The sequence below is a fragment of the Equus caballus genome, chromosome 5 (assembly GCF_041296265.1).
Source record: "Equus caballus isolate H_3958 breed thoroughbred chromosome 5, TB-T2T, whole genome shotgun sequence".
Lineage (NCBI taxonomy): Eukaryota > Metazoa > Chordata > Mammalia > Perissodactyla > Equidae > Equus > Equus caballus.
Window position 1 is genome coordinate 2,787,240 of NC_091688.1, and position 23,221 is coordinate 2,810,460.

At 53.4% G+C, this 23,221-nt stretch overlaps 1 protein-coding gene across 1 annotated transcript in view; it reads left to right on the plus strand.

The window, feature by feature from the left end:
• The window catches only part of RASSF5 (Ras association domain family member 5), a 67,384-nt gene that overhangs the window by 3,848 nt on the left and 40,315 nt on the right, over positions 1-23,221 (plus strand). The window contains exon 2 of the mRNA XM_023640452.2: positions 22,099-22,220. Within this exon, the coding sequence (XP_023496220.1) occupies positions 22,099-22,220 (122 nt within the window). The remainder of the gene's footprint in view (positions 1-22,098; positions 22,221-23,221) is intronic.

The window sequence follows — 23,221 nt, forward strand, 5'->3', positions numbered from 1 at the left end:
ACAGCTCTGACCGTTTGTCTGGGCCCGTGACACCTCTTAGGATCACCTTTCCAGGTCGTGTTAAGTTTTCAGATTGCTTGGATGCTGAGCCAAGTGGGGAAGCGAGTGCCATCAGCATCCCAGGAAGGATGGGTATTAATTGTCCTCTAGAAATGTCACTCCTGCCTGCTGGCTGAGGAGCATCGTCACAGAATGCCAATGGCTTAGAGGTCACCAAGACATTGGCGCCTTGTCTTTGTGTCACTTGCCCCCAGCAAAGTGCCAGCCGCAGAGCACAGTCTCAGTAAGTAGTGGTTGATGAAGGTGGTGGCTTGTTTAAACTATTAAATCTCCCTGCTCTTGGAAATATGCAGAAGGGCAGTGGCACGTGAGTGACATCTGTCTGAGCAGGAGGCTGACACTGGGTAGCAACCGTGTTGGCAAAATGGGCTTTGCATAGGGGAAGAGTTTAGGAAACTGTCTTCCCGCCGTCTGCCTGCCTTTTTTGTGAAAGAGTCTCTAACTTAAGCTCACCCCGACTTCAAAATCAGTACCTGGCTCTGATTAATGCTGGATTTGCCAACAGGAAAGTTCAGAGTTAATATTAATTTTCAGGATTAAAGAAATCATGTTTGTCAGATAGAGAAGGAAATCCAGTGGGGATGGGCGGGAGAGAGAGAGGCAGAGAGATGAAGGTGTGAATGCAGGGGTGTGTGCAGGGAAGGGGTGGGAATCCATTCCCAGCATTCCAGGAGGGAATGGTCAACAGCAAAGAACCAAACGCCTCACCACCAGTACCCTTTGCTTTGTTCTTAAGGAACGTCCCTGCAGGTCGTGACCCTTTCTTCTGTAGAAGGCACAGAGAGTTGACCTTTTACCTTTCATCTTGTTTTGGTGGATATGTAAGCCATCCTGGACCAGGGAATGGTCTGGAAAGTGGGGAAACCTAAGCCCAACTCAGCATTCAAGGCGGGATGCTTGGACCCCTGCGCGTTGCCTGTGACGGCTGTACGTCTGCCCCTGAGCCGCTCTCTCTCCGGAGGGGCGTTGTTCAGAGCTCTGAAGTGTTCACTGATTGGAATCACAGGGTTGAAGGGGGCCTGGGGCTCCTCGTCCTAACCTTTCCTTCCTGCGAGGGACTTTAATTACGGAGTGAGTGGAGGTCTGCCTGGGGCCTTCAGGGACGAGGACAGGGGACTTTCTTGGTGAGTGAGGCTGGTGTGTCGCGGGGCCCGTGGTGCAGCCCTTCCAGCCCTGTTTGACCCTACACTAGTGGCTGGGCTGAACCACCTCTCTGCACACACGGAACCACCCACATGGCAGGCACCAGATCCCTCAGACCCTGCCTGGCTGTGGGTTCTTTGGAGAAGATATTACTAGGACATTGACACGGAGTCTCCCTGGGGCAGACCCAGGGACCTCAGACACTTGGAAGATGTTTCATTGGTCCGGTGCACACAGCAGCGCTGAGGTGTGTGGCTTGAAGTATTGTCCTTGATTTAGGCCCATGTTTGGCTTGGGAGGTTAGGAAATTGAAGCGCTGACATGGACGTTGTGTTGTTAAGGGTCCTGGAATCCCCCCCCCCAGTCGCTTCCCTGCCCCTGGCTCTGATTGGGGTCTTCTTCGGAAAAGTTCTAGTGGAGTGTGTACGTGCGTTTGGGGAGAGAAAGGACCTGGAATGCTGGGAGAGGCCCTCAGAGGTCCCCAAGCGGGATCCCCTGTTTCCTCTCCTCCCTGCTTCCTGTCTTCTCAAAAGATGAAAGTGAAAGGATTGACTGTGTGCCTGATTGCCCCCCTGTTCATCAGAGCAGGAAATTTTCTGATTATGGAGTGAGGGGGCCTGAATCCCAGGTACAGTCAAAAGTGATTAATGCCGCTTGTCTGCCGGCCTAATTAGACTGGGTAATGAACGCGCGGATTCACCTGCTGATCCCGCGGAGTTCTTGGGGAAAGTGAATTGACATCTCCCCTCTGCTCTCAGCGTTTGGTCTGGAATCCTCTCTCTTCTCCCAAATTTGCGAGTGAATCAGCCGGTGCCAGGCCTGGCGGGTGGGCCCTGAGGGACAGGGAGAAGAAAGCCGCGGCACAGCCCGAGGCCCTGCTGGAGTAGGGTGCCTGCAGCTGCCTTGGGGCTCCGGTGGGCCCGCCTGCCTGTGGAGGAGCACGGGAGGAATTGTTCGCAGGTCAGCGGGGCCTCCTCTGAGGAGCCCAAGCGTTTCCCTGCTCTCGGCCACATTCATCCTTGGAATGGCTTCGTGAGGTCAGGACGCAGCGGGGTGGCTGTGGGGAGGTCTCACGTGGCGGGGAGGAGTCGCCCGTCCACCTGGCTAGGGGCAGGGGCATGTTAGGACCTCTCAGGTTGGGCGAATCCCACTGTCCGCAAAGGCCTTGGCGGCCGTCTCAGGCTGTCAAGCCACCTCCCTCCTTTGGGCCATGCCCGGCTCCCCGATGGTCTCCTGTGGAGCCTTCTCTGGCTCCCCACACCCACCCCTCATCCCTCCGTCTCCCCATGGGAGGAGCTGCTCGCGGTTCTTGCTCTGCCCCGGATCCTAGTAAGGCTGGACCTAGTAAGGATGAGGAAGCTGCAAACACGTCTCTAGCCTCTTTGGAGGCCCTTCCGGTTTGCATTCCTGGGATGACAAGGTGAGTGTTCTGGGCAGGCGAGTCTCTGTGGGTGTGCAAAGCATCCAGACAGAGCATTCCCTCACCCGTGCTTCCATCAGCCCTGGCTCCTGTGGTCTCCTCACCGTGCTCGCAGGTTGGCCGGTGCTGGGGGAGGATGCTTGCTGCCTCTCCAGACGGCTCCTCCGCTGACTTGGGCGCCCACTCCTCCCGCGGGGCTCTGTTCCGGCTCTCCCCAGGCTGGGTCGGGGAGTAGCTGATGCTGGAAGGCCAGCCCTGACCAAGGAGATGGTTGTGCATTTAGTCACTTTTGGTTTTTTTCCAAGAGCTTTAGCAAGCTTCTCTCCGAATGTTCAGGGCCAGGTCTCGGGGTTGGAAGGGTGCTGAGCCAGCTTAGGCTTTGGGGAAGAGCCAGGAGGCCACGGTGATGATGGCAGACAGGGCAGCAGGCTTGGTTCCCTGAGGGTGCTGGTTTAAGAGGAAAAAAATGGGTGCTCGAGAGTAGTCCTGGAGAGCCCCGCCCCAAGGTCAAGGCTGTCTTGACTCAGACCCGGGGGGGTGATATTTGGCTGTTCTCTGAAGCACCCCCACAGCATGCTGAGGAGACGTGGGTGGGCCCTGAGAGCTCTCCATGGTGTGGTCTTTGGCCAGAGCGGCCGACAAGTTGCTGCAGGGCCCGCTCCAGCCTGCCTGGGTTTCCTGGAGTAGAGAAGGCTCCTGAGAGATGCACCCGAGGAAAGCCCTGATGCTGGTTCTTTTTCTGCTCCTTTTGGAGAGGGAGGAGGAAGAGCAGCAGGGTCCCTCCTGGCATGGTAGCCATGTGCCCAGCCTCCCCATGAGAAGACCCTGTCTTGGCTGAGGGGTCTGGTGACCCCTGGTTGCTATAGCAGGTCCTGGATTTTCTTCAGGATTGTCCTCCCCACACCTCCCGCCCAGGCGCCATTGTGGGCATGGAGGGGAGAGTAGAGCTGATGTTGTGCTGAGGGTTTGCGAGAAGGCGGTGTTGGAAGTTTAGTCTGTTCATTCCTGTGTGTCACTGGGCGGGTGGGCAGGTGGCTGGATATGTCACTCACCTGTGACCACAGTGGGACTGGGTCACGTGTACTCTTCAGTGAAGGGCCTGCATGCCACCTTCTGCTCCCCTCCCTGTTCCTTGAACAAACCTTCCGAGGGTGGGGCAGATGTGACCCAGACATCTGCAGTGGCTATTGGCAAGGGCTGCTAGAACTTGAGAACTTGGCTTCCGTGGACCTTAAAGAAATGAGACCCCAGGTTCACGAAAGTCAGGCCTAAAAGAAGAGTGATGTTCTTTTTTTATCCGTTTATGTCTTGTTTCTACTGGACGTTGAATCTGGGAAAGAATTATCATAGTGTTCGATGAGCCTTCTAGAATGGGAATGTTCATGTGGAAAAGAAGAGTTGGGAATGGCCAAGAAATTGTGAGAGCAGAGGTGACCTTTATCTCAGAGAGGACTTGGCTGTATCTAGAGTGTTGTCTTGTGTACTGGCTTTCGAGGTAGGCAGGGCTAGTTGAGTCACGGCCATCTCACAGATGAGGAAACACAGCATTCAGGGAGTCCAATGACTTCTCCACGATGACCCAGATCGTTAGGAGCAAAGCTGGCACCAGAACCGACACAGCATTTTGCCCGATGAGCTCACATCATTGAACAGGCAAGTTAGTTGAGTTTCCTCACTCAGGTGCCTCAGTTCTGCCAGTGAGATGTCCATAAAATGAGGTACAGAAACAAAGGAGGGTGAGCCAAGGGTGGGGAAGCCGTGTGCCAGCTGGAGAATCAGGCAAGGCCTGGATAATTGAGAGCTGGCTGCACTTCAGCCTGTTTTCAGCGTTTGGTTTCTAAATAGACTTTCAGCATGCGTACATCATGGAATCTTTAAACAAAGGGCCAAGTTTCTCTAAATCCCAAGATAAAAGAAGCAAGTGTTTCTCCCTGCCCTCACCCCACCCCATTGGTGTTAGGTGTGTGTGGAGGGGTGGGTGTGGAAATGCAAGATCTTTTCCTGTTCCGTGCTTCCTCCTTGCTGTGACCCAGGGTCACAGTGCATGACACAGGACTAACCAGGACAGTGAACTTAGGCTGAGTCTCAGAGGGGACAGCTAGGGTGAAGAGTTGCATAGGGACTGGAATATGAACTGAGGTTTGCATAAAGGACCTCTGGCTCCATCCCAGGCAGTGGTGTGGCCACGTGGGGAACAGGACATCTGGGGAAAGCACCCCCCCCCCCCCAGCCCTGGCTGTGTATTTCTGCAAACCCACACAAATCAGGCTCTCATTTGGGTATCATCCCTTACTTTCTTTGCTGACTTGGAGGAAGCTGGTTTTTCCATCCAAGTTGAGTGGATGCTGGAAGTTTTGTGGTTTCTGTTGGAACAATTATGTCCTTTCTGTAACTGAGGAAAGTATTAAAAATCCGAAGAAACCTCAGAGATGCCTTCCTATTCAAATGGAACGACAGATTCCAGCTGTAACTTGAGAGTTTTCAGAGAGAAGTTTGAACATGCGTTACGTAAATGTGTATTCTAGTGGCGAGTGTTTTTCAAAGCAATCTGGAGGTACATTTGTATGAATAGGGTATTTCAAGGTGAGAGTATATTGTAACCCCTGCACTTAAGATGGTGAAAGCTGTTCCTTCAAATTATGTTGGGCCTCGGCTGGACTCCCTCTTCAGCATGGGTGTCATCGGGCCAATTCTTAGATGTTGGGGGCAGCAAGAGGTCATCGCAGGCATTCTCCTGCCTCTGGATAGTGCTCCTCGTACAGCATCCCTGCAGTAGAAAAGCCATCAGATTTCAGAGAGTCAGGAGAGAAGATTCTAGAGCCTCCCAGAGCCCTGTCTCCAGTCTCTGCCAGTTCTTTCCTGCTGACTTCCCCAGTGGCTTAAGCTGTGAACAGCTCTGTGATGAGGAGAAAGGAGAAGTGAGGTCAGTCTATCCCCCAGCCCAACTGGGGCATTCAGGAGGGATTTTCCCCCGTCACATGTGACTCGCGTTTAAAAATCCCCCAGCACGGGAGTGTTCTCTTCTCTGAGGGTGGGAGTGGGAACGCCACACTTGCCTGAGCTCAGCCAGGCGGGATCCTGGGCCCTCTTGGGATCTCATGTGCAAGGATCACAGCAGAGCAAGGAACCCGGGCTTCCAACCCTTACTGGGTGGCCCCAAGTGTCGTTTTAGGCCTGGACTCACTTAGGACCCTCTTCCGTGCAGATGTTGCTGAGTAATTAGAGGAACACAAAATAGGCCATGGGCAGCCCAGTCCCCCTGAGGAGCCACCAGAGAAAGACCCAGTGTCCCGGCCTGAGCAGGGGTGGCGTTTGGGATGTTTCTGTCTTAGATAACTGACTTGTGAACGATGTGCGTTTGTTATTGCACCGAGTGCTGAGGTCCTCAGTAGTGAGGGGTGGGGGGTCTAAAATGGGGGTCTCCTGGCCAGATTTCCTCTGAGAAGGCAGGCGACGGGGCACCCACTGGAGGATCCGAGTGCCGCTTAGATTTGTTCTGCCAACGTTTTCTTCCAAGTGGGCTGAGGACATGGCCTTTGGGATGGGGGGCCGTCAGCCTTCTCTGTGACCCAGGAAACTACAAAGGAGCACAGCCAGGTGGGCAGCTGCATGAGGAATAACAGAGCTCAGCTCTGAACTCACGAAGGTTGCCTCCTGGATCTACTGCCAGGCGACCCGCACAGACGTGTCCCTGCCCCTCCGTTCCTGCGTGCCCCAGTCCTTGGCGGTCCGTCTCCTCTGCCTGAAGACCGGGCTCTCTCCTTCCCCTGCCGCTGGCCCCACTGGCGGCTGGCAGAGGAGTTCTGGAGCCTCCGGGCGGCGTGGGAGCGGCACCCCTCCTCGGCAGCTTTCCTGGAAGCCTTGCTGCCTGTCCACTGCCAGTCGGCGTCTTGGCCTGGGTGACAGGGCCTCTGGGGACTTCCCCACTGGGACGGGGTTGCTTCTGGGAGTCAGCGTTGAGGGGACGCCCCGTGAGCACTTTGAGAGCAAGAGAAGAACATTTCTTTCCTTTTTAAGAGAGCCTCTGTTCTTTTCTTCTTTTCTCTTTCTCCGTTTGCCTGTCACCTCTTCTCTGTCCAGGTGTCTGGTCTCAGATAAATGGTCCGACCCTCGTTAAGCAACACTGCCTCCTTGTGGGCCAGGGGCTGAGAGCCTCCGCTCTTCCTGCCCTGGGCTTAGCTGGGGGAGTGTGAATCCGCCTGGTTGTCCCTTGGGAGCCTGTACAGCTGGTCAAGCATTATTAACCCGCCGCCCTGAAGAGATCCATTAACGAGCTCCGGCCCGGCGCGCGGTGTGAGGTAACCCATCACTTTCGTCCTCTGTGGAAACTTCGGAGACATTGATTTTCAGATTCACAGGCGCTACTCAAGAGTGCGACTCGGGGCAGGCTCTTCCTGCAGCCTGCTTGGTGGGGGCATTTTTATCTTATCAAGCTAAAAGCCCCAGGAATAGAAAGTTTTCCGCTGGGGGAGGTGGAGGGGAAAGGACCTCAGCTGGGAAGGAGAAGGCATCGGTCAGGCTGGGCTGGTCCGTCCCCAGGTCCCAGGTGTCTGTGACTCGCTCTGGCAGAGCTGCGAGGCTGGGCTGATTTGAGCAAAGCCCCGGGTCACACGAGGCCCACAATCTTCCCCTGGGGCCAGTGACTCCCCGACTCGTCACTCCATCCCTGACGCCAGGCCTGGAGAGAAGCTATTGATCTCCCGCAGCCAGCCGATGACGGAGGGCCGGGATGAGGGGCCAGCCGCCGCCTGCTTCGGAACCGTCGCTGCGTGGCTCCAGAGGCTCTTCTGCAGGCTCCCTAAGTGCCGTTTGGGATCCGAAAAGCTCCAGGCCCTGCAGAGGTTCCGCCGTGAGGCCCGGCTGGCTCTCGGTAGGTCCAAGATGCTCCAGCTGGGAGCAGTCAGGGGCTGCTTGGGTTCTGAGTCTCGGCCTAGTGGCCTTGCCCGTGGGGAAGGGAGTGCAGGAGCCTTCTGGCAGCCTGGTATTTAATGCTGAGTGCAGCACCACTCCTAGGCCCCCTGACTCCCCAGGGACAAGGCTCAGGTGCGGCCACCCTGCCAGGGTTAGGTGGAACAGCAGACCCGAAAGGATGTGGTCAGCCCATTTCAGAGTCCTGTGTTGGCCGTGGGTTTTAACAGCCTTTCCTTGCCTGAGAATTAGGGCTGAGCAGTGATCTTAATCTGGGTCCCTGAGCTGGTGTCTTAGGTGACCACCATTTTCCATTCTGCCCAGCCTGTAGCTCTGAGGTGTGTCAGATCTTGCCAAGATGCTGAGTCAGCCTTCCGAGGCCCCAGGAGCAGTGAAGTTCCCTAGGCAGAGGGTTCTCACCGGCATGGTTAGTGGAGGTGCCTGTGGAGCTGGAGGCTGCTGGGTGGGACACAGCTGGACAGGAGCTCCAGCCTCAGGCGGTGACTGTGGCTGGGGGGGAGGGGGGGGCCTTCCCTGGGCACTAATTAGGGTAAGAATAGTCCTTGCTTGGGGAACGATAATAGGACAGTGTGCGGTGAGTAAGAGAAGAGAAAGAGAGACAGTAGCAATTCAAATTTTCATAGAATCTTAGGTCATCCTGCTCCCTTTTCAAAGAAAGGAGATAGGGGCCAACTGACGGCCCGTTGGTAACAGCTCCAGGATGGGATCCCGGCACCTGCCTTCCAGCCTAGGTTTCTTTCTGCTGCATCATGCTACCTATAGCATCTTATTTTTCTGCAGCATTCATCTGCTAAAGATTCAAAGCGTTTTTGTCTGTCTGTTTTTAATATTGTGTGTTCTCTCTCGATCCCTGCATGGGGAGAATGGGAAAGGGATCTTCCTGTTTCACAGATGAGGCAGCTCAGAGCGGTAAGGCCCCTCGCTCAGGGTCAGAAGTGCACAGCCAGGCCTGGGACCCCTCAGACTCTGCTCGTCTTACTGACCTTCAGCCGCTTCTCTGTGATGGCTGGGTCTTTGGAGCACGTAAGCTTTCCTTGGGACTCCCGGCCCCCGTTTGTCTCCAGGCTGTTCTCATACATATTCAGGAGCAAATGGGTGGCGAGGTCTTAGGGATGGAACTAGACTGAAAAGTCATCTCCAGGCTAAGGTTTTGAAGGCAGAGTTGGAAAGACAATATGGTCTTAGCTGTGGAAAATGTAATTTTTCTGATTAAGATTTTACCTCTTGAGAAGTGGGAATTTTAATTCATCTAGACCTAATCCCCATTTGGAGACAAATATTTTTTAGCCAGCCTGAATAATTTATCCTCATCAATAGCCTAATACACACTGTGACCCTCACTGAGAAGACAGCTGGATGCTGAGTTCCTCGATTTAAATGCTCAGTAGCGTCTTCATGTTCATCCTCTCCCACCCCCCTTAAGAATTATTCAACAGATCTTTTCCTTGCTCCTTTGCTGTTCAGCCCAAGGAGCTATGGGTTTAAGACTCAGTAAGGCCTGGAGTAGCAGCATGAAGGTTAGGGCGAATGCTGGACTGCACCTCTGACGTGCTTGGTAACTTGTGTTCGTGCTCAGACTTAATTCTTTGGAAGAGGAGGGGAAGACAGGGCCTTAAAGATGGTGGAGCAGCAGGCTATGCACTATGGATTTCTAGAAGAGCTCATCTTACTGCAGGACTCTGTGAGCAACCTGTACTGTGGCATTTAAGAAAATGGCCTTGGAACCAAGCCACCTTGAGTCTGGATCTTGGATTCCTGGCTGTAGGGCCTTCCTCATAGAGATTAACCTCTCTGAGCCTCGGTTTTTCCTAGTGTAAAATGGGGAAAGAATACCAACCTCAGGCTAGTGTTACATGGATTGAACATAACTTCGGATGTGAACCAGTTGACGTGATACATAGCAGGCCCCTCATTAGCACCTGCTGTTCCTTAGTGCTCCCAGAAAGACTTTTAGCAACTCCCATCTGTGCAAACCGCCAACATACTGTCTGCTCTTCCATCGCACCTGGGCCCAAGTGGGCTACCTGCCTCTCAGTGAAAGAGACAGGGCTTGAAGTTTGCCCGGGCAGAAGTAGAGGAGGGGCATGAAACTCTTAGACACATTCTCTGGAAAAATCCCTATCACTGAGTCCACCATACCACTTAATTAGCGGGCAAGCTAGATTGGCCCACTGGGCATCACTGGGAGCTACGCAAGCATGTTGCCAAGGAGCAAGTCATATATCACTTTAAAAGGCTGCTGGGGGCCCAGCGGGAAACTGGCCTGGGTCTCTCCAGAAGTCTCTGGTGGTCCCGGCTACAGGGCTACAGCTGCAAAGAGGCCTTCGTGTGCTTCCTGCAGAGAGGGCCTCGAAGTACTCTACTTACTTCTCTCCTCACTGCAAAAAGTCTTCTTTCACCTGGTTCGTTGGTGATCAGCACTTTGAATGCAAATGACGTCAGAGCAGATGTGGAAAAACCAGCTGGATACAGCAGGCTGGTCTTCCCAGAAAGGCCTGAACCTGTCTGCCCCTGGCCTCCTGCAACCTCCCGGCACTCTGATCGGGCACACTGTGTGCATGCACCTGTGTGTACAGTCACATCTGCATGTCTGTCTAAGCTTCCCCTACTGCCCTGTGGGCTGCAGGTGCCCAGGCAGGACCTCTGGCTGTTCTAGTCTTTGGAGCCTATGGGACACCACCAGAAATATACTCAAGGTTAGCAAGAGGCTAGGCCGCCCTTTGCCCTCCCTCAGAGATGGTGTTTGCTTTAAAAACAAAAGCAAAAAAACAAGAAAACCCTCAAACTTCTCGTTCCATACCTGCCCCTCACTGCTAGGCCCATGTCCTTTCTCTGTCAGCTCCCTGCGCTCCTCCTTTTTGTCTCCTCAGGGGCCCCAGGGACAGGGAGGAGAGGGCGCCAAGCCCTGGGGTGGGGGACCCCACCTGCTTTGTCTCTCTTACACCCAGAGCAGAGTGACACATGCCTGTAGGAGGGGGCGGCCCCTCCCGAGCAGGCCTGAAGCCAAGAGGGCATCTGGCAGCCCCACACTGGCTTTCAATACAGGGGCTTGTTGCTCTTTGTTAAATTCCCTTAAATCCAACTCTCTACAGTATTTTAAAGTATTTTTTATTTTCTTAAGGTGCCCTGGCAATAGCATTTATTTTTTCCCATGGTGACAAAGTAGGATATATCTATATTAGAAAAAGAAAAAATATATATGTATATGTATTCCTTTCATGTGCTTGTTCCTGTGATGGAGTCTCTGGCCGTGGCTGGCTGTTCTGTAGGACAGTGCTTGACTTAGGAGGCCCTAAGGAAACACACGTTCAATGAAGCCATGTGTGCGCACATGAAAAACTGACTGATCGCTAGGTAAATGGGGAAAGACGGGAGACGTAACTGTGTACCTGGGTTTAATACTCTGTGTCTCTCTGAGCCCGTGTCCTGATGGGCGCACATACTTCTATAGCTCCTCTTCAAAAACTGTGCCAGGTCTTTGCACTTCTATCTGTATGGCTACATTTTTTTTTTTTTTTTGAGGAAGATCAGCCCTGAGCTAACCACCGCCAATCCTCCTCTTTTTGCTGAGGAAGACCGGCCTTGAGCTAACATCCATGCCCATCTTCCTCTACTTTATATGTGGGACACCTACCACAGCATGGCGTGCCAAGCGGTGCCATGTCCGCACCCGGGATCCGAACCAGCGAACCTGGGGCCGCCCAAGCAGAACATGTGAACCCAACCACTGCGGCACCGGGCCGACCCCTGTATGGCTACATTTTAAATACAGCTTGGAAAAACTTTTCGGATGTGGTGTCAGAAGGTCCAGATGACAAATCCACAAACACTTGCACATCAGGAATGAGGTCCATTTGGCTTTCCCATTCTGGGACCCCATCTCAAATCATTTAAGTTTACGTTTTTCCAAAATCTATGGCCCCTTACCATTGTTGGCCAAGGAGAGGATTCTCAGAGATGCTCTGTGATGTCCCACTGAGGGCCTTCAGACTGCCCGTCTCTGTCTTCTCCATCCACATGTCTGCCCGAACATCATTGTCATCAACAAGCTGTACTGCGTGAGGCCACAGTGCCTCAGTATAAAAAGGCCAGGAAAATTGGGGTGCATTTCTTTAAGCATCGCTGGGAAACATAATGCATCTAATAATGGAATACCAAAAAGAATTCAGTCAACCAAAAGATTAATTAAAATTAAAATTTAAAAATAATTTTGCTGTTGGACGAAGACTGAATTGATTTAAAAGAGTTAATTTTAGACAACTGTGGGAATTATGGTTACAACAGAATGTAAATGTTATAAACATTGGAAGCATAAATAATGTAGTAAAAATCGGAGGGTGGGTGCAGAAGAGGCTGGAGGGAGAGTTCTGGCATAGTCCTAGCAGGGAATCAGTTAATACTATCTAAAGTTGAAGCATGAATTGTTTAAAATGACTCAACTCTATTAATTTTGTTTGTAATTTAAACAAATGTACACATACACACAGGGCGGGGTGGGGGTATGCTTCAGGGTGCAGCACCCCCAGAGTGAAGTGGCATGAAACAGACCATGTGGGAAAGGTGCCTTGGGGTCTGGCCTGTCCCCTGCCTCACTGGGCACAAGGCGGGCGCTGCCTGATGCTGCGCTCACTTCCTGCATCATCATCGTCCTAACTTGCCATGAACTGCCCTCCCTCCCTCCACCCGCCTCTCCCCAGACACCCCGGCCAGCCTTCCTTTGTTGGTGCTTTCAGCCTAGGGATGTATGGTTGTGTTGGAGAAAGATGATTAATGGGGCTGCCCGAGAGGCACACCCACCCACGCCCACCCACGCGGGGCAGGACTGTGCCTCTGCAGGCCAGCCGGGGCGCCAGTGTCCGCCAGGCTGGCCCAGGTGTGTTTGGGAAGAGAGTGCAGGGGACACTTCCAGCCTGCCTGGAACTATGACAAGAAGCGTGGCTCAGGGAATAAGCAACTGACCCATTAGACCCGGGGACCAAGACCCCAGAGAGAATTTTAATATCTGCTGTGGCCCCTCAGCAGTACTTGGGCAGAACCTTTTGCTTTTCTCTTCAGTACAAAAGGGTCACTCAGAAGTGCACATGTCAACGCCACCCAGCTCTGCCACATGCAAAACTGATACAGTCATTTTGGGTGGGGACCAGGATCTTGAGGAGGCCTCGTGTCCTCAGTGCAACCAAGGCTCCCCAGCGCCACCCCAGCTCTGGAGCACTTTCCCTCCTCAGCATGTTTGACCTGGGGAGCCTGCTCCCCACGCAGCCCGCCCCTCCCAGCCCTCTGTTTCACATGGGAACTGAACATCGGGGCCAGATTCTCGCATGTTCAGACGTGTCCTCTCTTGGCTCTGCACATGGAGACAGCAGCCCCAGTGCATCCGGCTGCCCACCCTGCCTGTCCATGGCAGGCTGGGACATGGGCCTGGCTTCCAGGTTGCTTCTCTAACCCAACATCGACCCTTCCTATTGGCTTCCTGGCTTGCTTTCTGGCACATTCTGTCGGTGGGCGGGGGGGTGGGGCACGGGGAGGTTCTGGAGTTGGGATTGTGTGGTTCGAGGGAGCAGCTGTATGCCTCCAGGCTGGGGTCGGGGGTGCTGGTGCCCTCCGAGGTAGCCTGTCCTCTGAGACAAGGAACTACATTGTGTGGTCTCTAGAGGACTGGGGTTCTGGCTCCTTCCTGGAAATGTGAAGATGCAGATGTCTTGCGCTGGCCACCTGACCCCAGGAGTGGGGACTGTCCATCCCCTGCTGCCAGCCTCACTCTGAGTTTAGCCAGCAGTATGAAAAACGTATAGATCGTGTTGATTTTGGCAGTTGCTTCAGACCTCCAAGCTTCACTAATCACTGTCTCTCTACTTTCCCACTCTCCGTTGTGACCCATCTTCTCATGTCCCTGCCTTACGCCTCTCATGGCCCATCAAAGGCAGGGCTGGAGGGAGGTAGAAGCAGGTGGGAGGCACTTAGGTGAGCAGGAAAGTTGTGTGATTCTTCTTACCTTAATGTATTGGAAGAGGACCCCAAAACTGAGACTTTTTTTGGCTGGCATCGCACACTGAGTCAACATGAAGCTGGGTACCCAGACCCAGCAGTCCCATAGTGTTGAAAATGATAGCTTGCCGTTTGTTGAGCACCTACTCTTGCAGGCACTGTAGGATGTCCTACATATATTCGCTCTAATTTTGGCAACAAATCAGCTGGCAAGGAAGCTATTATTACTTCCATTTTGCAGACAAGGAAATCAAGGCTTAACTAGATTCCGTGTTTTACTAAGGTTGAGCAAATTGTCCAGGCATCTCATACCCGATCAGAAGCAGGACTTGGCTTCAAACTCTGATACGTGTGACTCTGAAGGCCAGATTCTGTTCACTCCCCAGCTCCTTATTAAGTGTAGCCCTCTCAAAGCCCTCTGTCATACACGTTAAGCAGTGTGCTTCTAGGCACCCCGTGGTGTGTCGAGGATTTCTGATTTACAGCTGCTGAGTGGGTGCACTGTGGGGCATCTGTGAGGCAGCTAGTCCTGGAGCCCAGTGTCCATTCTGGTTGCTCTCCCGCCATCCTCGTCTCTCCATATGATGAGGCAGTTGGCTCTGTTGTGGTGCTGTCATGGGAGCAAAGTTGCAGAGGCTGGACCTCTTTGAGAGGGGGAGGCCAAGAGCCCACTACCTATGGAGCTTGACCTTGGCTGAAGAGCTGGCCTCTCTGGTGAAGCTGCCATGGGAGCTCAGTGCAAGAACCTCTGGCTGCTGCCGAGTAGTTCATAGTCTCCCAGAGGTGGCGTCCAGAGACGGAGAGGCCACAGATGGAGAGCTAGCCCAGAGCAGGCAGACAGTATGGGTAGGTTCCGAAGCTCTCAGATTGAGTGCTTGGCTAGCTGGGAGGGGAGCTGTGAACTGGCACTTCCCAGGATGAGGTGGCAGCCTCGCCTCGAGGAGGGGCGTTCTCACTGTTACCTGCTAGGGCAGAGGGAAAAGCACTCCTGGCCCAAATCCCTTTGACCAACGCTCTCTTCTGGCCTTGGGCTGCCCTAACTCCCACCCCCAATGAAGCCTGTTCCTGGCCTCAAGTAGTGCATGGTAGGGGGACCAGGACGAAGTGGAAGGGGCAGCTCTGAGGAACAGTTTCCCAAAAAACAGGGCTATTGAGAAGCAACCAGGCGTGATGGATTTGCACTCATTAGCTGTGAGGCTCTCAACAAGTCTCTTAACCTCTCCGAGTCTTAGTTTGCTCACCTCTAAAATATGAGTAGACCAGAGGAGCTGGAAACTTGCCACCATGTGGCAACCTGAATTATATTGCTTTATTCATAATTGCCAAAACTCGGGAGCAACCAAGATGTCCTTCAACAGGTGAACGGATAAACAAACTGTCGTACATCCAGACAATGGAATATTATTCAGTGCTAGAAAGAAATGAGCTATCAAGCCATGAAAAGACATGGCGATGGAGCTGGCTCCGTGGCCGAGTGGTTAAGTTCACGCGCTCTGCTGCGGTGGCCCAGGGTTTCACTGGTTCGAATCCTGGAGTGGACATGGCACCGCTCGTCAGGCCACGCTGAGGTGGCCCGTCACATGCCACAACTAGAAGGACCCACAACTAAAAATATACAACTATGTACCGGGGAGCTTTGGGGAGAAAAAGGAAAAATAAAATCTTTAAAAAAAAATAAAAGAAATTAAAAAAAAAAGAAAAGAAAAGACATAGAGGAAACTTACATGCGTATCACTAAGTGAAAGAAGTCAATCTGAAAAGGCTCCATACTGTATGATTCCAACTCTATGACACGGATTCTGGAAAAGGCAGAGCTGTGGAGACAGTAAAAAGATCAGCGGTTGCCCGGGGTTGGGGGAGGGAGAGATGGAGAGGTGGAGCACAGAGGATGTTCAGGGCAGTGAAATCACTCTGTATGATACTGCAATGGTGGATCCCTGTCCTTCTACATTTGTCCAAGCCCGTAGAATGTGCACCACCAAGAATGACCATAATGTGAACTCTGGACCTTGAGTGATAATGACGTGCCAATGCAGGTTCATCAGTGGTAACAAACGTACCGCCCTGGTGGGGATGTTGGTAGTGGAGGAGGCCATGCATGTGTGGGGGCAAGGGGCATATGGGTACTGTGTATACTTTTGCTCAATTTTGCTGTGAACCTAAAACTTCTCTAAAAAATAAAGTTTATCTTTTAAAAATAGAGGTAGAAACACATATCACACAGGCATAGTATTGATTATGTGAAATTCTGTGTATAGTGTCTGGCGCACCACAGGTAGTGAATGATGGCGCCTGCTGTCACTGCAATGTGGGTACGTGATTTTTCTTTGTTCCTTTGTGGTATTTTTTCCATTAATAAAGAATATATGTTCATTATAAAAATTTGGAAACTATAAAGAAGGAAAAACACTTGAAATCCTATCACTCAGAGGAAACATGTCACATTCCTTGTAGATATCTCTCTGTGCATAATGTATGTATAAGTATGTGTATGTTTTTATATAATTAGGACCATAAAACACAAACTTTTTCTCTTTCAGTGATATGCTTGTGGACTTCTTTCCAAGTTGACCAATATTAATCTACATCATCTTATATAATGGCTAAATAGTACTTTATTTTAAACTGGTCTCTATAGATGGATGTGGGATATTTCTTCCATTTTGTTGCCGTGAACAACTGTGTGACGAACATTTTAGTGAAGACGTATCTCGATACAAATAAATATCCACCGAGGATATATTCCTGCAGGAAATTGGTGCCACTAATAAGGCAAGAACCTTCTCCCGTGCCCACATCCTTTTAATACTAGAAGTTATCCACTTTGGTTAACAATTTTCTGAAACTAGAGCAAGACTTTAGAAGTTCAAATATTGGAGCGGGTGGGTAGGCAGGCGGGTAGAAGAGAAGTCCTGGGGCTGGCGGAGGTGTCCCTCCAAGATGGGGAGGGTCACCCCTTGCTGGGCCCCGTGCGCACCTGGTGCCTCGCCTCTGCAGGGAGCTGGGACCTGGGCCTCCCTTGCCTAGACTTGGGCGAGCATCCAGTGGGGCTCCGAGGATGCGTCAGGACCTTTGTGTCAGGACTCAGTGGAGGTCTGGAAGAAGGTCAGTGGGCACTGAGGGGTGTGCAGACGGGCTTCCTGATGAGGATGCCTGATGACATGGCCACTGGCGGGATTCGACTTGGACTCTAGCCTGGTAATAAGAATAGCTGATCTTCATTGATCTCTTAGTTTGTATCAGGTGTTGTGTTATTATGTACGTCATTATCTCATTTAATTCTCTTAGCAGCCCTATGAGGCAGGTACTGCTCTCATCTCCATTTGACAGAGGGGAAACTGAGGCACACAGGGTTAGGACAGTAGCCCAGGGTCAGGTCAGCACTCACTCCATTTGACAGAGGGGAAACTGAGGCACACAGGGGTTAGGACAGTAGCCCAGGGTCAGGTTAGCACTCACACTCTGGTATCTCCACTTCAGCAAAAGGCAGAGCACCTTTCCTGCCTCCATTCACTCCGTGCCTGGGCTTCTCGAACACCAAGCAGGCCCTGGAGCAAAGGGCTAGGACAGCCTGCGCTTCAGAAGCTGCAGCCCTGGGTATTTGCCGGGCGGTCGCAGAGGGAACTAGTGAGATGGAGGTCCGAGGGGGAGTCTTGGGGCCACGTGGAGAAGGCTGTTCCTGGTGGGGGAGCAGAGAGGGTGGCGGCTGCAGGGTGATGGTGCAGTGAGGCTGCAGGTGGTGTAGCAGGCCCCGGCCAGCCTGGGGAAGATGGGCACAGAGAGGATGGGGGGCTCTCTGGGTGGTCTCTGAGCGGCCATAGCTGGTTTCGAGTGGAGCGACCCCCATGCAAGAATGGGGGACTCCGGAAGAATGTCTGAGAAAGGAGCCAAGGCAGGGACCCTCAGACTGAGGACTGCCCCCACTGACTTGTTGGGGAGGATCCGGACAACAGTTAATCCCACATTTTAAAAATTCTTTTGACATTATAATTTTCCAGTGCAATTTATTTTGGATTTCTCTGTAGTGCCTAAGAACAAAATTATTTTAAAACTGAGAGCTATTTGTGTGCTTGTGCTGGAAATGATGAGGTAGGGGAGGCTGGAGAGACTGTAGATCACCCAGCAGGAGCTCGGTGCGTGGGAAGGGGTCTGCATGGCAGCATGGTGGGAAGAGGTGGGGGTGGAACATGAACTGGGGCCTGCGTGTTCCAGGCCCTCTTTGTGGTGCTTTACATCAAGAACCCGATTCCCACTTTATAGTTGAGAAAATGAATGCTCAGAGAAGTTCAGTAACTGACTCAAGGTCACAGAGCTGGTCAAGTGGTCAAGTGGTCAAGACGGGAGGCCAGGCCTTCCTCAAAGTCCATTCGCTTTCCGTTTCACTGACGTACAGGCCAGGTCCCTGAAGGAGGAATGGGGCAGGTGGTGAGGTTTGCTCTGAGGTTGACCTGCTCCCAGAGGCCTGGGGTGCCCAGAGAATGGCCCGGGGCTCATGCATTCAGAGGCTGTCCTGCTTCCCCTTGGGCCTGGAGGTGGCTTTGGGCGGGAAGCTGCTCGTCACTGCCCTGGGCTGACTGCGAGGGATAAACCAGGCTCTTGGTGCTGCGTGCCTGCCCCAACCTCATCCTGCACCTTGGCTCCAGCTGGAGGCGGGGAAGGTTTAGTGGAGGGGTCCTCACATCGTCTTGGGGTCTTGCATTCAACTTTGGGGTGAATTCCTTAGGGACTCTTCATCAACACACTGTCTGTGGTTCTGAAAAGTTGCGCAGCAGACTGTGTGCCTCTGTGTGCGTGCCTGTGCGTGTGTGTGTGCACGTGCGTGCATTTGGCAGCTGGAGTGGCACAGGAGCTAACTTTGGCAGTGCTGGGGATCAAGGGGAGGTGTGAGGTTCTGCATTTTGGGAAAACAGTCCCTGGCACAGGTAGTTCCGTCGGCTGGGTCCCCTCTCTTGGCTGAAGGGGAAGAGGGAATGCCAGCTCTGGGCTTAGCTTGCCAGGGCCTTGGCCTGACCTCTTTGTGCGAGATGGTGACTTCGGTGGTGACCTTCATGGATGGAGAGGGCCAGGAGCAGGGCTGGTAGAGGTAGGCGGCGCTCCTGGCCTCCTTCCTCTGCCCGCCTGCGGCTGATCTCTGGAGGTGGCGTCCGTGACAAGCCCCATCTGTTTGGGCCTAAGGGCTCTGCGTTCCCAATGTGGCCCAGGGTCTGTGTTGAGGGTTGAATCGTGTCCCTCTACCACCACCACCAAAAGTAGGTTGAAGTCCTCACCCCCAGGACCTCAGAATGGGACCGTATTTGGAAATAGGGCAGTTGCAGATGCAAGTAGTTAAGAAGAGGTGATAATGGAGTGGGGTGGGCCCCTAATGCTGCCTGACAGTGTCCCTCAGGAAGCTGACTCCGTGAAGGCAGAGGCCCAGGGAGGAGGCCATGTAAGATGGAGTTATGCGGCTGCAAGCCCAGGAAGGCAGAGAGTGCCCGCACACCAGCCGCAGCGAGGAAGGGTTGCCCGCAGGTCGCAGCGGGAGTGTGGCCCTGCCGGCCACCTGCTTTCAGACTTCCAGCCTCCAGGACTGAGAGACAGGAAATTTTCATTTTCAGCCACCCAGTTCGTGGTGCTTTGTTATTGCAGCCAGGAAACTAACATGGTGTGGGTGCTGACGGGCGCACGGGAGCCTCCCTCCATCCCGGCTCACGGCCCCTCCTTGGAGAAGGGCCCCTCTTGTGCTTCGTCTCCATCATTCCTCCTTGCAGTTGGCCCCTTCTGTTTCCATAAGCTCCTCTTCCCAAACCTGGAAGCACATTTATTTTCCTTAAAACAGCCCTGGGAATGGGGACAGGGCCCGTAGCTGGAAGGGAGGGATGGGGAGGGGAGGGGAGGGGAGAATGCTGTATAGACAATACTAAGCTCAGCAACTGCCAGTTCTTTCTAAGACGCTCCAATCAGAACCCGGGAATGTTGCTGCCTCACCTTGTGCCGCCTCTTGTTGGGAGCTCCTCGTCCTGTGTATCCTGCAATCTCAGAGCTCCCTGCCTCCTCTGGGCCCCTGCCATGAGGGCATATGAGTCACCTGGAGTCTGATCCGTTCCTTCAGCTCCCGGAGTCTCCTGTGCCAGGCAGCCTTCCCTGACTTCCCTTCCCTTCTCTGTCCTCTGAACATGCTTCCTAGACCTGGGCCCCTGCTCTGTGCTGTCTCACTCATCGGTTCTCTTTTCACGTGTGTGTCCTGCCTGCCCAGCTAGCCTGAGGTCCCCAGGCGTCCTGTCTTATTCATCCTCACCCTCAGGCCAGCACACAGCACGGGGAAGTCCATGCTCAGCACATTAAAGCTGCGGCCAAAGACAATGGTGCCGGCTGTCCAGGGAAGCCCAGCCCTTCCCAGGGGCCTGTGTGGCCCTGCATCACCCAAAGTCCCACTCTCTCTCCTCATGCACATTGAGCACTGGCTGAAGGCTATGGAGGACGGTGGAACACCAAGGGCAGGGGCTGCCTTAGCAGCACCTCGTGATGAGCTGCCTTGAGGAAATAATGGCCTGTGAGGGTTTAACCGCTGGGTCCCGGTGGAACACGACCCTGCCTTGGGAATCTTGTGTATCCCCACCCAGAGCACATCAGGACTGCAGGCTACAGGCTGTGACCCAAGGGGCTTGCTTCCGTGTTTGCAGAAGGGCATGGGGCTCTGACTTCATTTCTGCTGGCCTAAAATCCCCGGGCCTGGCGTTTCCAGGGGCCGGGGAGCATCACGACGTGCTCCAGTGGTTTTGCTGCACTCTGTGATTACACAGGCTGATGGAACAAAGTCACTGTTGCTCAAATGCACTTTTATAAAACTCCGAAACACTCCTCTGGGACTCTTCTGTGCCCCGGCTCGGTCCAGCTCAGCTCAGGCCTGTTGAAAAATCTTTGTGAGGTTGTGGTGCTGTTTCCAGGGGGCGTGTGTGTCAGAGAGAGACAGAGCAGAAGGAGAGAGGGAAATTGAGAGACTCCGATGGACGCAGTGGCTGTGCCGAGACACTTTTCCATTTGTGAGCTGGTGGCAGCTCTGGCTCGCCATAGAGTTGGGAGAGCTCCAGTCCTTCCACTTCTTGGCGTCCCCAGCACTCCCTGTCGCTGAGTGTGGCCAGAGGCTGTGCAGGTGTGTCCCGGGAGAAGCCGGAACAATGCTGCTCTGTGTGGCTTTGGCCTCGGTGCTGCCTTATCAAAGCCCTGGCATTTCTGGCTGTGGGCAGGGGAGGCTTGGCCTGCACCTCCCCCTTCACCCCACTAGGGATGAGGCTGTCCTTGTGCCAGGCAGCGATCTCCCACTGGGGCCCCAGAAATGCTTGTGGGCTCTTGCAGGTATATGGTGCGTACCTGAGAGAATCGGCTTCACCCATTCCACCTCCCGGGAGAGGACAGGCTTCTGTGGAGGGTCAGGAAGGCCTAGACAAGGGCAGGGTCTGAAGGAGGTTGGTGGGCCTCACCTTGAGGCATGAGGGGCATGAGCGGTAGAACTTCTAAAGGCAATCCCAGAAAGTGATTGGAGCTTCAGACCACTGAGTGAGAAGGTTGCAGGCTCCTGGAATCTCTGCGTGCCCCTACATTTGTCCAGGTGCTCCCCTGCAGACACTCGTGGGAGAACTTGTACAAGGATGTGGCCCACGTGCTCTTCTTTACGGTTGTAACAGAAGGGCACAGCTGGGAGAGTGGGGGGGTCTCAGCCCAGAACTCCGCAAAAGAGTGGGGAGAAGAGGAGACCCACTCCCACCCCCACCCCAGGATAGGATGTGAGAGGCAGCTTTAAAGAGAGTCCAAATGTGCTGAATTTTGGAGCACCTGGCTCTGCCTCTCTGGGCCTCAGTTTCCCCATCTCTAAGATAGTCCCCAAGGCTCTTTTCAACTCTGGTCATTACGCTCTGCTTCCACAGAAGTAAACATTGTCCATGAAGCGTGTACTTTCCCCCCGAAGCACCTGGTTTGGGATGTTGTCTGTAGGCTATTCCGGCTGGGTGAGGGAAGCGCCCCGCGGTTCCAGATGGGGCAGGGCCAGAGACGGGTGACAGCCCTTCCCCTTGATGATATTGCCTTTGTCTCCGCAGGTACTTTTTAATTTGTTAAGACCTGTTCTCCCCTATAACTGCAAACATCCCTGTGACCAGGCCGGGCAGTGATTACCTACGTTTTACAGACTGGCAAAACGAGGCCCAGAAATGCTAGGTCCTTCCCCAGGGATCCATGGCCCCCGGTGACTCATGTAAATTAGTAGAAAAAGCACCAGTCTGAAGCCAGATGATCTGACCTTGAGAAAGTCACTGAAGTCCCTAGGCCCTAATTTCCTGTCTGTAAAGTGGCAATAATGACGTTTGCAGGGTCACACACAGTAACGGAGCTGAAGCAGCCTGTAGTGCACTTGTTAACTTTCACATGCGTGGTGGCTGGAGAGCAGGGTGTCATTCCCACTGTGTCACCCATCCTCCACTTCTCTGCTGCCTGCCATTCCCTCCAGGAGCTGAACACAATCTCCCAGGGTCTTTCCCCAGGAGTCCTGCCTGGCCCCTAATCCCCCTGCGCTTCTTTCCCTCCAGACTGTAAGTTCACCTGCCACCCGGAGTGCCGCAGCCTGATCCAGCTGGACTGCAGTCGGCAGGAAGGCCCAGCGCAGGACAGACCCTCTCCAGAGAGCACCCTCACTCCAAACTTCGGCCAGGTAGGCAGCAAAGCTGGAAGACCAGGCTGGGAAAAGCCTCTGCAGGTGCCCCGGGCCCCACGCTCGCTCCCAGGAGCTCTGGTGAGCAGGAGGTGGCGTGAGTATTCCACGGAAGCTGGATGTTGGGGTCTCCTTCTGGCCAGATGTGGTCCACAGACCCACACTCCAATTCTGCAGCCAATTCCCGTGTGTTTGTGGTTTTCCCACACCACCAAAGCAATTCTCTGTCACCAGCTGGGTGTCCTACAATTCAGATCAACTCTGACACTATCTGTCCCCCACCCCCCGCTTCAGATGCCATCGCAGGTCCAGGCGTCACCAGTGCTTCTGACTGATGGACTATAGGTCGGAGGTTCCCACAGCCCCCTCCTTGGGTTCAATTACTTTGCTAGAGTGGCTCACAGAGCTCGGCGCAACATTTTACTGACTAGATCACAGGTTTTATATAAAGGACGTAACTCAGGGACAGCCAGATAGAAGAGATGCACAGGGCAAGGTGTGTGGAGCATGGCGTGGGGCCTCCAGCCTTCTCCCAGGACCTCTCACCCACCACCTCCACGTGTTCACCAGCCGAGTCCCATCCTTTTGGGTTTTGATGGAGGCTTCGTCACATAGGCAGGATTGATTGAATCACTGGACATTGGCGATTGCCTTAACTACCAGCCCTTCTCCCCTCCTTAGAGGTCAGAGGTCAGGGGTGAGACTGAAAGTTTCAATCCTCTAATCACATGGCTGGTTCTCCTGGCAACCTGCCCCCATCCTTAGGTGGGATCCAAAAGTTATCTTATTAACATAACAAGAGATAACTTTATCGCTCTCATCACTTAGGAAGTTCCAAGGCTTTGGGGAGCTCTGTGCCAGAAATGGGGACAAAGACCAAACATGCACTGCTTATGATAAATCGCAGTATCACACAGCCCTGCCCGGAGGACCTGGGGGGAAGGAACAGAAATGGTGACACAGAGAAGTCTGTGGCTGTGAGAAGTCCCCTGCAGTCCTCC